Source organism: Oryx dammah, unplaced genomic scaffold (genome assembly GCF_014754425.2).
Source record: "Oryx dammah isolate SB20612 unplaced genomic scaffold, SCBI_Odam_1.1 HiC_scaffold_21, whole genome shotgun sequence".
Classification (NCBI taxonomy): Eukaryota; Metazoa; Chordata; class Mammalia; order Artiodactyla; family Bovidae; genus Oryx; species Oryx dammah.
This window is the reverse complement of record NW_024070205.1, coordinates 13,841,876-13,856,887: the sequence shown is the minus strand read 5'-3', so window position 1 is coordinate 13,856,887 and position 15,012 is coordinate 13,841,876. Positions and strand designations below refer to the sequence as shown.

The 15,012-nt window shown below is 36.1% G+C and overlaps 1 protein-coding gene across 1 annotated transcript in view; it reads left to right on the top strand.

Annotated features, from left to right (window-relative positions):
• HMCN1 (hemicentin 1) overlaps nt 1-15,012 on the top strand; it is a 551,984-nt gene that overhangs the window by 383,562 nt on the left and 153,410 nt on the right. Inside the window, exons 49-52 of the mRNA XM_040263800.1 lie at nt 2,874-3,065; nt 7,471-7,644; nt 9,198-9,311; nt 10,346-10,491. Coding sequence (XP_040119734.1) covers nt 2,874-3,065; nt 7,471-7,644; nt 9,198-9,311; nt 10,346-10,491 — 626 coding nt within the window. The remainder of the gene's footprint in view (nt 1-2,873; nt 3,066-7,470; nt 7,645-9,197; nt 9,312-10,345; nt 10,492-15,012) is intronic.

Genomic DNA, 15,012 nt, shown 5'->3' with positions numbered 1-15,012 from the left:
ACCCCTCTACCCCCCCCCGTCACCCACCCTTTCCCCCCGCCCCCCCCCCCCTTTTAATTTAATGTTCCCCCCCCCTCCCCCCCTTTTTTTTTTTTCTGGGGGGGGGGGGTAATTTTTGGTTTTGTATTCATCAGGGGTATTGGGCTGTAGTTTTCTTTCTTACCTGACTTTGGTATCAGGGTAATGCTGGCCTTCTCAAATGAATTTGGGAATGTTCCCTTGTCAGTTTTTTTAAAGAGTCTGGGAAGAATTGATATTAATTCCTTTTTAAATATTTGGTTAAATTTATCACTGAAACCATCTGGTCTTGGCTTTTCCCTGTTGGGAGGTTTTAGATTTCTGGTTTAATGTCCTTACTAGTAATTGGTCTTTTTAAAATTTTCTGTGTTCTCATGGTTTAGTCTTGGCAGGTTTTATATTTCTAAGAATTTATTCCTTTTCCCCAAGATTGTTCAGCTTGTTGGCTATAATTTTGGAGAGCAGTCTCTTATGATTCTTGTATTTCTGTGTTATCAGTTGTAATGTCTCCTCTTTCATTTGTAATCTTATTTATTTTGATCCTCTTTCTTCTCTCTTTTTTTCTTAGTCTAGCTAAAGCTTTATAAATTTTATCTTTTCAAAGAACCAGTTCTTAGTTTTATATTTTTTCTGTTATTTTCTTGTACTCTATTTCATTTATTTTTGCTCTAATATCTAATTTATTTCCATTTAAGAATACCATTTTTAATTTCTTAGAAGACTGGTCTGGTGGTGGTTTTGGTTTTTGTTTGTTACTCTCAGCTTTTGTTTGCTTGGGAAAACCTCTTATTCATATTTTTTCAGCTTTAGTATTCTTGGTTGACAGGCTTTTGGTTTTTTTTTTTTTCTTCAATATTTGGAGTATCTTAGGGCATTCTCTCTTAGCCTTCTAAGTTTCTTATGAGAAATCTGCCTATACTCTTAGGGGAGTTCCCTTGTATGTGATGTGTTGCTTTCCTCTTACTGCATTCAAAATTTAGTTATAATGTATTTAAATGTAGCCCTTTTTAGTTCAACCTATTTGGGATCTTTTGGGACTCATAAATGTGAATGTCTGTTTGGGGAAGTTTTCAGACATTATCACTTTAAATATACTTTCTCTTCCTTTCTCATTCTCTTTTCCTTCTGGGATTCCCATAATGTGTATATTGTTTTGAGGATAGTATTTTGTAACTCCTGTAGGCTTTCTTCATGTTTCTTCATTCTTTTTTTCATTTTGATCCTCTCATTAGATAATTTCAATTCTTCTAGTTCACTGATTATTTCTTTTGCTTGGTCAAGTCTGAAGTTGAGGCTTTCTTTTAAATTCTTTAGTTCGGTCATTGTATTTTTTAGCCCCCTAGAATTTGTTTGGTTGTGGGGTTTTGTTTTTTCTTTATGGTTTCTATTTCTTTGTTGAACTTCTCATTTTGTTCATGCATTATTTTCTTAATTTTGTTTACTAGTCTTCTTTAAGAGGATTATTCATAGATCTCCACATTTTTAGGGTCAATTGTTTTGTTATTGGAGCTTTATTAGTTTCTTATGAAGTGTCATGTTTAACCAATCCCTTGCAGTGGTATCTGCACACTTGAGGGTCTCCAATTCCAGACTTTAAACGTTTGCTTCAGCAGAGATAGTTCTTCACCATGCAACTCAACTTGGGATTCTGTCTGGGTCAGCTGGTAGCATGCTTGCACAGGTGGGCCTTTCTGTCAGGGCCTCTATTTGGGTGAGGCCCACTGTCTCTTCCTGAAATGTGAGGTCAGGACATGGAGTGCCATATGCGCTATACTCAACAGTTAGGTGAACCTGTGAGTTTGCTTTCTTGCCCTGTTAGGGCTATAGAACAGACTTCATTGCCAGTACAGTTGAGCCTTAATATATCATCCTAGTCCACTTTCCTAACAGAACTTGTTTTTATAGTTTTACATTTTCAAAAATAAAAAATCTGAACAATTTAAAACAGTATTTTTAAAAGTCCCGTTAAAAATACGAAAGGTATTTTTTCTAAAGGCTATAAATATTAAAGGAATAGTATTATGTATTTCTATCTTTCTACCTATCTATATATCTATGCTAGAGTCCTGGTATAAACACAAAATACCTGCTTGTTGAATTGTTTAATTAAAGGCTTTCCTTATTTGCAGCTTTCCCTCAAAAATATAAAATCTTCTTTAGAAATTTAATATGCATATAAAGGTATTCATGAGTAACAATTTTAGTAAAAATGCATGCTCCATTCTTTTTTAAATGTATTTTATTATGAAAATATTTAATTGTAATAACCTAAGGTATGGGTGTGTGGGGGGGGGGGGGGGGTGGGGGGGTGTTAGTCATTCAGATGTGTCTGACTCTGCAGTCCCATGGACTGTAGCCCGCCAGGCTCCTCTGTCCATGGACTTCTCCAGGCAAGAGTACTGGAATGGGTAGCCATAGGGATCTTCCCAACGCAGGGATCAAACTCAGGTCTCCTGCATTGCAGGCAGATTTTTTACCATCTGAGCCACCAGGGAAGCCCAAGGTGTGGTATACATTTAGTTAAACACAAAGACTAATATAACTATTTCACTTGTAGATTTTAAAAATATAAGCATGATTGTTATTGTAAATTCACTTATGTTTGCTAATTTATTTTAAAATGAATAGCTTTCCATTCTTTTAGAAGTGGAATAATTAAAAAGGGAAATGAATGAAAAATGCATCCCTTTCTTTATTTTTAAATTTTGTATTGGAGTATAATCCAGAGAAAACTATAATTTGAAAAGATACATGTACCCCAATGTTCATTTCAGCACTGTTTAAAATGCATCCTTTTAGTCACCAATTGTAGACGTGATAATTAGCCAACTCTCAGAAATGTCTTTTTGTTACAGGGAATCCAGTACCAGAAATAACATGGCATAAAGATGGTCAGCTCCTGAAAGAAGATGACACTCATCATCTTATGTCTGGTGGCCGTTTTCTTCAAATTGCGAATGCCCAAGTGTTACACACTGGAAGATACACATGTTTGGCGTCTAATACAGCTGGTGACAAGAGCAAAAGTTTTAGCCTTAATGTGTTGGGTAGGTATAAGCATTGCTTCAGATCTCGATGAATCAGCCATGTTAACAAATTCAATTCTCTTCTTTTATTGTTTAGTTAATATTTCTACCTGGGCCAGAGCTTGTGTACATTTGCTTATTTTCTTTCATTACTTAATTTATACATTCATTCATTCCATTTGGCATACCTACTGTTTTCAGGTACTGTGTTTTGTACTAAGCACAACTATGAATAAGATTTACATGAAATAAACAGTAATAAAGGGAAAACCAATACTGGTCAAAGAAAAGCAGGTTAACAATGAAAGGGGCTCAACGTGAGATATTTTATCATTTCTTTGGGGGATTCTGCCATTATTGGTAATTGTACATACTGGAATCTGTGTTGGTAACTAAGATGAAGAATAGATGTGGACAAGCTCATGAAAATTTTATGCTTGCTCATGAGTGATAATGAATTAACACAATCCCTTGTGAGGCTGACGGGTTAAAACAGCATTAAAATGCTTTTATTTTAGAAATGTGTTTCCTCTGTCTTAAAACACATCATCTCTTCTTCCCTTTGTGAACTTATACAGCAGTACTGGGGGCTACTCCCACTGCAGTGAGGGACTGCTGTAGATTTTCTTTTCCTTCACATAACATGCTGCTCCTCTGTTTTTATGTGTGTTTATGTCGTTTGCTAACTCATTAATAACTAAAAAATCTTAGAGGGTACTACTGTGCAGTAAATTACCTGGAAATTGCAATTTTTTTTAACCATTTGATTAACAATTCTTTTTCCTAGATAAATTCTCTCCCCTTGAGGTTAATGTGCAGTGTATAAATTCTATATTGAGTCAGTGATGAGCTGTGAAGATTCCTAGGTTAAAATGTACACTGAGTCCACAAGTGTAGTTTTTAAATCTCAAATGGCTTCCTTCTCATTTAACACAGATCAGTTGTACATTTGAATATCAAGCCCTTTGAACGCAAGAAAAACTATACAAGTGTAGGTTTTAAATCTCAAATGGCTTCCTTCTCATTTAACACAGATCAGTTGTACATTTGAATGTCAAGCCCTTTGAATGCAAGAAAAACTATACCATGAAAACAAATGGCCTAAGAATGGTGAAATAACTATACGTTCAGTTTCTGCAGCATTAAAGTTATACTTATGTCTCAAAAATAACATTAAAATAGAGTCCAGATTTCTGCTCACATTAGAAATTTAAAGTGCACCACCTAAATATATTGCATTTGATTACTGATATCAAAACATGTTTCATTCTACTAAAACTGACTATAATTGAGGATGCAAATTTTTGCTATTTTCTAATTTCTTTACCTGTATGTTATGACAGTTACTGGCTAGACTAGTGGAATAGCTAGTCTCATACAGGATACAGTCCTCAGGCAGCTTACAGTCTAGTTGAGTAAAGAGACATGTCGGCCAGAAAAGCTAAGGCAGACATACTGGATAATGTATAAGTAAGTGTTAAATGAATACTATATATAAGTACTAATTATATAAAATATAAATTCTTTAGGGCAAAACTGTTTTTATCTTGAAAAAATATAGCCCCAGCACCTGTTACCTGAATCAATAACAACGAGAGTTCATGAGCCAGTTGTCCTGTAACGAACTCATTATCCCGGCATGCCCATCAGTGTTTGAAAGTCAAATACCCAGCCCGGGATTTCCTCCCCTCTGCTGTAGCCAGTTGCTTCTCTTAGAGCTCTAAATTCCTCATGACCCCTTCCTCCCACCACTGACTGACCTCTCAGTACTGGCTCATGTCCAGATCCTACCCCTGTCCTCTGGAAACTAGATTTCAAACTCTTTCCAGCTCCTTGCAGTAATTGAACTCTGACTCTTCCCAGGAGACATCAGCTCCCTGGGGATTCTCTTCAGTGGAGATCACTTATTCTTTATCACAAGCATCTCAAGTTATATTATCTGACTATATTCCTTCCTCCACTTCCTACTCCCTTTCTGGTTACTTATTTCTTGCCATTCTCATTCATTCATTGAAGACGAGGGATCTGAATCAAAGTCTTCTTTTCACCAACTTCATATAAAGTTAAGGCTGTTTAAGTGTGTATATCTGCAAGTTCCAGTCTACCCAGCCATAATTTAGTGTTTTTACCCTTTCTTTCCCCAGAGGGTGAATTATCCTTTTTGTTCACAGTTATTGCTTCTGCCCTTCATCCTGTATCTTGTCCCCCTTCTTTGCTCTGTCAGTCTTACCCACTGTCTGCCTTACCTCCAGCTTCATCTTCTGTTGCCTCCATCACTTCAGATAGTCAACACTCTGTCTATACATCTTATCCCACTAAAAACAAGCTTCTGCCCACACCATTCTTGATACTACTGTTGTAAGCCTGCCCATTGTTAAATCAAACATTGTTCAATTCTTATCTTAATGGTTGGGTCCCTTAATGATGTATCCCTTTCTCCTGGACACTGTCCTTCCCTAGTTATCCTTGCACACCTTTGGTTGCTCTCTTTCTCTCTCCTTTATGAACTCTTACTTAATCCATCTTTTAAACGTTAGGTCCCCTTATGTTTCATCCTTATTTCACTGCTCATTTTACTGTAGTCTCATCAGGTAACAAATTTAATTCCCGGAGGTTTAATTATCATTTCCTATCAACTGGAGACTTTTTAAAATCCATACCTGCAACCCAGATCTTTCTCCCAAGGTTCAGATTTCTATATACAATTGCTTGTTGGACATTTCTGCCTGGAATTCTCACAAGCACTTAAAATTTAAGATAGTCAGACTGAACAAACCATCTTCCCCTCCTGAATGTGCAGGTCTTTCCATATTTTCCCTTTGTTTTGCCTCAATGCAATTTACCTAGGTTCATTCCCAAGCAAGAAAATTGGAAGTTACATTTGACTTTGGTTTCTTAGCCCCTTAAATTCTATCGAGTCCTGACAGTTGGTTTTCTAAATCCTTCTTTAATTGTCCCCTCCTCTCTGTTCCTTTCTCCACTGTTCTAGTTCAGGCCCTCATTATTATTATTATTATTTTTTTTACAAAATAATATTTCTGTATATTCTCAGAATTGGATTAGAAGTTTCAAACCTCATTCAAACTGTTTTTAATCACCAAGATAATAATTTTTTTAGACTTTTAGCAGTAGTACTAGATGCCAGAACACATGGAACTATATCAAAATTTTGAGTGAATATAAATTAGAAATCTAGCGTTCTAGTCACACTAACTCAGACAAATAGAATCAAAATGTCATAAATTTTTTAGCTAGGCAAAATTTCATGATTTTTTTAAAAAAATACATATTATACATACTATATATATATAGTATATATATGTATGCTAAGTCACTTCAGTCGTTTCCGACTCTATGCAACCCCATCGACGGCAGTCCACCAGGCTCCCCCATCCCTGGGATTCTCCAGGCAAGAACACCAGAGTGGGTTGCCATTTCCTTCTCCAGCGCATGAAAGTGAAAAGTGAAAGTGAAGTCACTCAGTCGTGTCTGACTCTTAGCGACCCCATGGACTGCAGCCCACCAGGCACCTCCGTCCATGGGATTTTCCAGGCAAGAGTACTGGAGTGGGGTGCCATTGCCTTCTCCATATATATGTATATATAGTATATATACTGTATACATATGTATATATACTATATACTATACATACTATATATACTATGTACATATATATACTATATACATATATATACTATATACTATATACATATATGTATACTATATAGATACATAGTGTATATATATATTTATATATATATATTTCATGTTCAGTGCTCCTATTTCATTTAGTTTGTTTCCCAATTTCTCTGTCTCTTTCTTTTTCTTTTGATGTTCTTTCTCATGCCTTTACCAAGCGTAGTAGAAAAGCTTTCATTATCTTTTATGGAACAAGTGTACCTATCGTTCTCTTGCTTCCAAACTGACCCTTTTGAGTCCAAACTCTGTATATTTTTTATATTCTCTGCATATTTCCTGCTTGCTCCTCACTGTTTGCACTACTCTGCTCCCAACATGCTCCCGCCTCCTCCTACTCTCCTATCTTTCATCTTCTAACCAGTACCAGTTCTTTGAGGCTCACTTTGAAATCTGCCCCCTTAGGTGATTCCTGATGAGAGTCCTCTCACAATCCCACACCTTAGATTGGACTGGATGCTCCGCTGCCTCCATATATCCTGTACCGCTATGCCCACGATTGTCCATACTGCAGTGTGTTAGGATTCCCTTCTATATGTCCTCCTCTCCATTACTCTGTGAGCTTTTGAAGGTTCTCACTGCTTTTGTGTAGAATGAGAACAGTAACCAATTGTTTCTATAGTTGTTAGGGAATGGAATTATGCAAATAAGTACTTACGGAAACTTAGAAATGCACAAATAAAGAAGTTTCTGAGTCTATTTCTTGGATTAAATTTTAAATCTTTTTCAGTATCTCCTATAATTGCTGGTGTTGATGGCGATGGCAACCCTGAAGACGTCACTGTTATCCTTAACAGCCCCACATCTTTGGTCTGCGAAGCTTATTCATATCCCCCAGCCACCATCACCTGGTTTAAGAATGGAACTCCTTTAGAATCCAACCGAAATATCCGTATTCTTCCAGGTAACTAGCTTACTTCAGATACCCAAGATGTGTTTGTACCACCTCCTTTTATAAAAAACAGAATCATTGCTATTTTCATATAAACACTTACATTGTTCGTGGTGTTGTACTATTGCTATCTAATTTTTTAATTTTATCTCTAAATCTTGTAATCTAGGGTAGTAAAATTTCTTTTTGAAAGACCAATAAAGTAAATAAAAGGCAAATAAATAAATACTACAGTGTGATTAATTACTTAAATATAATGTTGAATACCAAAAAGGGTAGAAATTCACTTCTTGTTGAATTGAACCTTGAAGGTTAGTATTTAGATTGACAGAGTTTGTTATTCCTCATTAATACTTGGAAATATGTATGTACCGTAGCCCACCAAGCTCCTCTGTCCGTGGGACTTCCTAAGTAAGAATACTGGAGTGGGCTTCCGTTTCCTTCTCCAGGGAATCTTCCTGTCCCAGGGATTGAACCTACATCTCTTGCATTGGCAGGCATTTACAGGATGATTTTTTTATCAGTAGTCATAGAGCATAATATATGAGGTATTGACAAGTTTTATAATAATGAAAAAAGGAATGGCCACCATAGGCTGAAGTGGTCATGAAATGGTTTGTCATAGTCAGAACTTGAAACAAACCTTTGAGAAAGTTATAGAACTTTGTTGGTTGGAAATGAGTTAGGGGAGATTTCAGATCCATCAGAATGACGAGTGTGGGAAAAGTACAAGGTAAGAATGCCCTGTCTACATGCAGGCAATAATAAACATACTCCTTACCTCCCTCTTGAGTAGATTGTGTTCACAGGTATATATGTCAGGGAGGAGGGCAGGCAGGACATAGATCAGAAAGGAACGTTGAAGTCTTGTTTTGAATGTCTATATTTAAGTTTTGACTTTATACTTTAGTCAATTGAAAATCACTGAAAATTTTTAGGAAGAAAAATTATAATAAAAAACTGTGTTTAGGAACTTTCCTGGTGGTCCCGCTCCTGACTCCACAGTTGCAATGCAGGAGGCCCAGGTTCGATTCTTCCTTAAGGAATTAGATCCCACATGCTGCAACTAAGAGTTCGCATGCAGCAAGTAAGAGCCAGCACAGCAAATAAATTTAAAAAATTTTTTTAAAAATAAGCTGTTTTAGCAAAATCAGTCTTTACTGATAGACCAGGTAGATGAGAGGAAGAAGATAATTAAGGCAGAAGACCTGTTTGTAAAGACACATGTACACCCATGGCTGATTCATGTCAATATATGGCAGAAAACCACCACAATATTATAAAGTAGTTAGCCTCCAATTAAAATAATTAATTTTAAAAATGCTGAAAAAAGAAGGAACCTTACAGTGTGTGCAAAGAGGCGGGGGAGGGTCAGAATGAGCATGAAGAGTCATTACCACAGCAGACCACTGAGGACTTAACCAATCTGTATTGTATTTTGTCTATCTATATTGTAGTTTGTTTTGTCTATTGAAGGTTAGTAGTAAGAACTAACACTTGTGGTTTGTGCAAACCCCACTGCCAGTGTGACTTCAGAGGTTCTTTGGTTTTCTGTTGCTTTTCAGGAGGCAGGACTCTGCAGATCCTAAATGCACAGGAGGACGATGCTGGGAGATACGCTTGTGTAGCCACTAATGAGGCAGGGGAGATGATAAAGCATTATGAAGTGAAGGTCTACAGTAAGTTCTGAAAGAACACTATGTTCCAAGTTTTCTCCAGGTTTTCTTTTTCAATTCTGCTTTTCATTCTGGGTTCATAATTATTTATATTCATCATTAAAGTTGATCATTTATGCAACTCTCTTCATTAAGATGGAAGTTGAATTAAACATTGTGCCCATGACCTCAATTGCTTCAAGATGTGAAAAGCCCACTGAATCTGGTCACTGACATTTTGGAGAACTTATCAGTAGCACTTTCTTAAGTTCCTCTTTTTTTTTCTTGTGAATTGCCCTCTTCTGAATTTTGCTGTGTAGATGTACTTTCATGCTCAAAACTGTTCCTTAAATATACATGCTTTATTCAGCAGCCTCAGATGAGTTTGTCAGTGACTTTGGGCTGATCCACTGTATACTGATTTATTAAAAAAAAAAAAAAAGAATAGTACTGTTAATAAGGAGTACAGTTGAAGATTTTTTTTAAAAATAGGAAAAGCATCTTTTAAATTATCTTTTGTTCATTGAATAATTCCCCTTAGGAACTAATAAAATGCATTTTATGGGTTATCCTCAGGCTGTGTTTGGGGACCCAGAACAAACTAAACTAACTGTTCTGTGAAGCATGTTAACCTCATTGGCAGTATTACAGTGATGAGGGAAGAAAGAAAAATTTCTCCACATTCTATGTCTGAACACTGCCATTTCATAAAATGCTCAGTTGGGTCCTTGATGAAGGGAGAGCATAGCAAGTGCCTAAGTTATTTCCTTGTTTTCTTAAGTGGTTCTCATTGTGATTTACATGGAATTCCAATTTAAGAACTAATGTTTGGGACCTCCCTGTCAGTCCAGTGGTTAAGACTCCAGGCTTCCACTGCAGGGGTCATGGGTTCAACCCCTGGCCAGGGAACTAAGATCCCACAGGCTATGTGGCATGACCAAAATAAAAGATTAGATTGTGCTAATGGTTGCACAACACTATAAAAAATATTAAAATAGAAAAAAAAATTTTAAGTAAAAGAACTAATGTTTAATATTTTAATATTTGTGTTTATGCAGTTCCACCCATAATCAATAAAGGAGACCTCTTGGGGCCAGGTCTTTCCCCTAGAGAAGTGAAGATCAAGGTAAACAACACACTGACCTTGGAGTGTGAAGCCTATGCGATTCCTTCTGCATCCCTCAGCTGGTACAAGGATGGACAGGCCAGTCAAGTTTTTTTCTTTTGTTGATGTTTTTTAATAGACTAAAATAGTCAATTAAATTTAAAAAACAAAACACCCAGACACAGGTAACTCAGAGAATCAATGTGACCTTAAAATTAGAACAATCCCATGCTCCTAGAGTATAAACTTGTAAACACACACACACAAATTGAACTATATTCAGCAATTTTAATATTATTTCATCACTAAAAAGTTTGACGGACTGTTTTAATATACACTAACAACTGTCTTTGAAAATCCAGCCACCTTCCCATTGGTAAATGGTTTTTGTGCTCTGTGGTTTTTTCAAACTTTGTGGAGAAGAAACACAAAAAGTGTTGAGTCAGATTAGAATGATCAGTATAACGCAGGTACTAAGTTTATTCAGAACTTTCTCTAAACGTTTTTAACTCTTTTTCAAAAGGGTAATATTCCTAACATTTGAAGATGAAGGAAAAAAGCTAAATGTGATGATAAAGTGCCCAGTACAGGTAACTGGGGCCATGGAAAGACACATCCTTCAATTATGTAATCTGACTTTCAGACCACACACTGTATCTCATTCAACTTACTTACTTCTATGCATGTTTTAAAAACATGTGCTAGTGTTTTAAGATCAAAGTAGATTTCTTTTTTAAGCTGCTGTTAACACTCTGCTTAATACAGATATGACATAACTAAGCTGATGTTTGTCCTGTTTTACACATAATCAACCAAATAGTCAGTCAAATTCCAATTGTAGATGTACAGGTCAGAGTCATAATTTAAGATGCAGAAAGATGTAGATTTATTTTTTCATATCACAGATGGATTTTGCAATCCTGGCGGCCAGAAAAAAATCATCTCTTATAAAATATGCAAATTTCTTTTTTTTTCGTGTTTTTATTTAATTAATTAATTTATTTGTTTATTTATTTTTTATTTTACTTTACAATTCTGTATTGGTTTTGCCATACATTGACATGAATCCACCACAGGTGTACATGCGTTCCCAAACATGAACCCCCCTCCCACCCCCCTCCCCACAACATCTCTCTGGGTCATCCCCGCGTACCAGCCCCAAGCGTGCCGTATCCTGCATTGGACATAGACTGGCAATTCGATTCTTACATGATATTATACATGTTTCAATGCCATTCTCCCAAATCATCTCACCCTGTCCCTCTCCCTCTGAGTCCAAAAGTCCGCTATACACATCTGTGTCTTTTTTGCTGTCCTGCATACAGGGTCATCATTGCCATCTTTCTAAATTCCATATATATGTGTTAGTATACTGTATTGGTGTTTTTCTTTCTGGCTTACTTCACTCTGTATAATCGGCTCCAGTTTCATCCATCTCCTGAGAACTGATTCAAATGTATTCTTTTTAATGGCTGAGTAATACTCCATTGTGTATATGTACCACAGCTTTCTTATCCATTCATCTGCTGATGGACATCTAGGTTGTTTCCATGTCCTGGCTATTATAAACAGTGCTGCGATGAACATTGGGGTACATGTGTCTCTTTCAATTCTGGTTTCCTTGGTGTGTATGCCCAGCAGTGGGATTGCTGGGTCATAAGGCATTTCTATTTGCAATTTTTTAAGGAATCTCCACACTGTTCTCCATAGTGGCTGTACTAGTTTGCATTCCCGCCAACAGTGTAAGAGGGTTCCCTTCTCTCCACACCCTCTCCAGCACTTATTGCTTGCAGATTTTTGGATCGCAGATATTCTGACTGGTGTGAAATGGTACCTCATTGTGGTTTTGATCTGCATTTCTCTAATAATGATTGATGTTGAGCATCTTTTCATGTGTTTGTTAGCCATCCGTATGTCTTCTTTGGAGAAATGCCTATTTAGTTCTTTGGCCCCTTTTTTGATTGGGTCGTTTATTTTTTGGAATTGAGCTGCAGGAGTTGCTTGTATATTTTTGAGATTAGTTGTTTGTCAGTTGCTTCATTTGCTATTATTTTCTCCCATTCAGAAGGCTGTCTTTCCACTTTTCTTATATTTTCCTTTGTTGTACAGAAGCTTTTAATTTTAATTAGGTCCCATTTGTTTATTTTTGCTTTTATTTCCAGAATTCTGGGAGGTGGATCATAGAGGATCCTGCTGTGATTTATGTCGGAGAGTGTTTTGCCTATGTTCTCCTCTAGGAGTTTTATAGTTTCTGGTCTTACATTTAGATCTTTAATCCATTTTGAGTTTATCTTTGTGTGTGGTGTTAGAAAGTGATCTAGTTTCATTCTTTTACAAGTGGTTGACCAGTTTTCCGAGCACCACTTGTTAAAGAGATTGTCTTTACTCCATTGTATATTCTTGCCTCCTTTGTCAAAGATAAGGTGTCCATATGTGTGTGGATTTATCTCTGGGCTTTCTATTTTGTTCCATTGATCTATATTTCTGTCTTTGTGCCAATAGCATACTGTCTTGATGACTGTGGCTTTGTAGTAGAGCCTGAAGTCAGGCAAGTTGATTCCTCCAGTTCCATTCTTCTTTCTCAAGATTGCTTTGGCTATTCGAGGTTTTTTGTATTTCCATACAAATCTTGAAATTATTTGTTCTAGTTCTGTGAAAAATATCGCTGGTAGCTTGATAGGGATTGCATTGAATTTGTAAATTGCTTTGGGTAGTATACTCATTTTCACTGTATTGATTCTTCCGATCCATGAACATGGTATATTTCTCCATCTATTAGTGTCCTCTTTGATTTCTTTCATCAGTGTTTTATAGTTTTCTATATATAGGTCTTTAGTTTCTTTAGGTAGATATATTCCTAAGTATTTTATTCTTTTTGTTGCAATGGTGAATGGAATTGTTTCCTTAATTTCTTTTTCTACTTTCTCATTATTACTGTATAGGAATGCAAGGGATTTCTGTGTGTTGATTTTATATCCTGCAACTTTACTATATTCATTAATTAGCTCTAGTAATTTTCTGGTAGAGTCTTTAGGGTTTTCTATGTAGAGGATCATGTCATCTGCAAACAGTGAGAGTTTTACTTCTTCTTTTCCAATTTGGATTCCTTTTATTTCTTTTTCTGTTCTGATTGCTGTGGCTAAAACTTCCAGAACTATGTTGAATAGTAGTGGTGAAAGTGGGCACCCTTGTCCTGTTCCTGACTTTAGGGGAAATGCTTTCAATTTTTCACCATTGAGGATAATGTTTGCTGTGGGTTTGTCATATATAGCTTTTATTATGTTGAGGTATGTTCCTTCTATTCCTGCTTTGTGGAGAGTTTTTATCATAAATGGATGTTGAATTTTGTCAAAGGCCTTCTCTGCATCTATTGGGATAATCATATGGCTTTTATTTTTCAATTTGTTAATGTGTTGAATTACATTGATTGATTTGCGGATATGGAAGAATCCTTGCATCCCTGGGATAAAGCCCACTTGGTCATGGTGTATGATCTTTTTAATGTGTTGTTGGATTCTGATTGCTAGAATTTTGTTGAGGATTTTTGCATCTATGTTCATCAGTGATATTGGCCTGTAGTTTTCTTTTTTTGTAGTATCTTTGTCAGGTTTTGGAATTAGGGTGATGGTGGCCTCATAGAATGAGTTTGGAAGTTTACCTTCCTCTGCAATTTTCTGAAAGAGTTTGAGTAGGATAGGTGTTAACTCTTCTCTAAATTTTTGGTAGAATTCAGCTGTGAAGCCGTCTGGACCTGGGCTTTTGTTTGCTGGAAGATTTCTGATTACAGTTTCAATTTCCATGCTTGTGATGGGTCTGTTAAGATTTTCTATTTCTTCCTGGTTCAGTTTTGGAAAATTGTACTTGTCTAAGAATTTTTCCATTTCTTCCACATTGTCCATTTTATTGGCATATAATTGCTGATAGTAGTCTCTTGGGTTCCTTTGTATTTCTGTGTTGTCTGTTGTGATCTCTTCATTTTCATTTCTAATTTTATTGATTTGATTTTTCTCCCTTTGCTTCTTGATGAGTCTAGCTAATGGTCTGTCAATTTTATTTATCCTTTCAAAGAACCAGCTTTTGGCTTTGTTGATTTTTGCTATGGTCTCTTTTGTTTCTTTTGCATTTATTTCTGCCCTAATTTTTAAGATTTCTTTCCTTCTGCTAACTCTGGGGTTCTCCATTTATTCCTTTTCTAGTTGCTTTAGGTGTAGAGTTAGGTTATTTATTTGACTTTTTTCTTATTTCTTAAGGTATGTCTGTATTGCTATGAACTTTCCTCTCAGCACTGTTTTTATAGTGTCCCACAGGTTTTGGGTTGTTGTGTTTTCATTTTCATTCGTTTCTATGCATATTTTGATTTCTTTTTTGATTTCTTCTGTGATTTGTTGGTTATTCAGAAGCGTGTTGTTCAGCTTCCATATGTTGGAATTTTTAATAGCTTTTCTCCTATAATTGAGATCTAATCTTAATGCATTATGGTCAGAAAAGATGCTTGGAATGATTTCGATTTTTTTGAATTTTATCAAGGTTATATTTATGGCCCAGGATGTGATCTATCCTGGAGAAGGTTCCATGAGCACTTGAGAAAAAGGTGAAATTCATTGTTTTGGGGTGAAATGT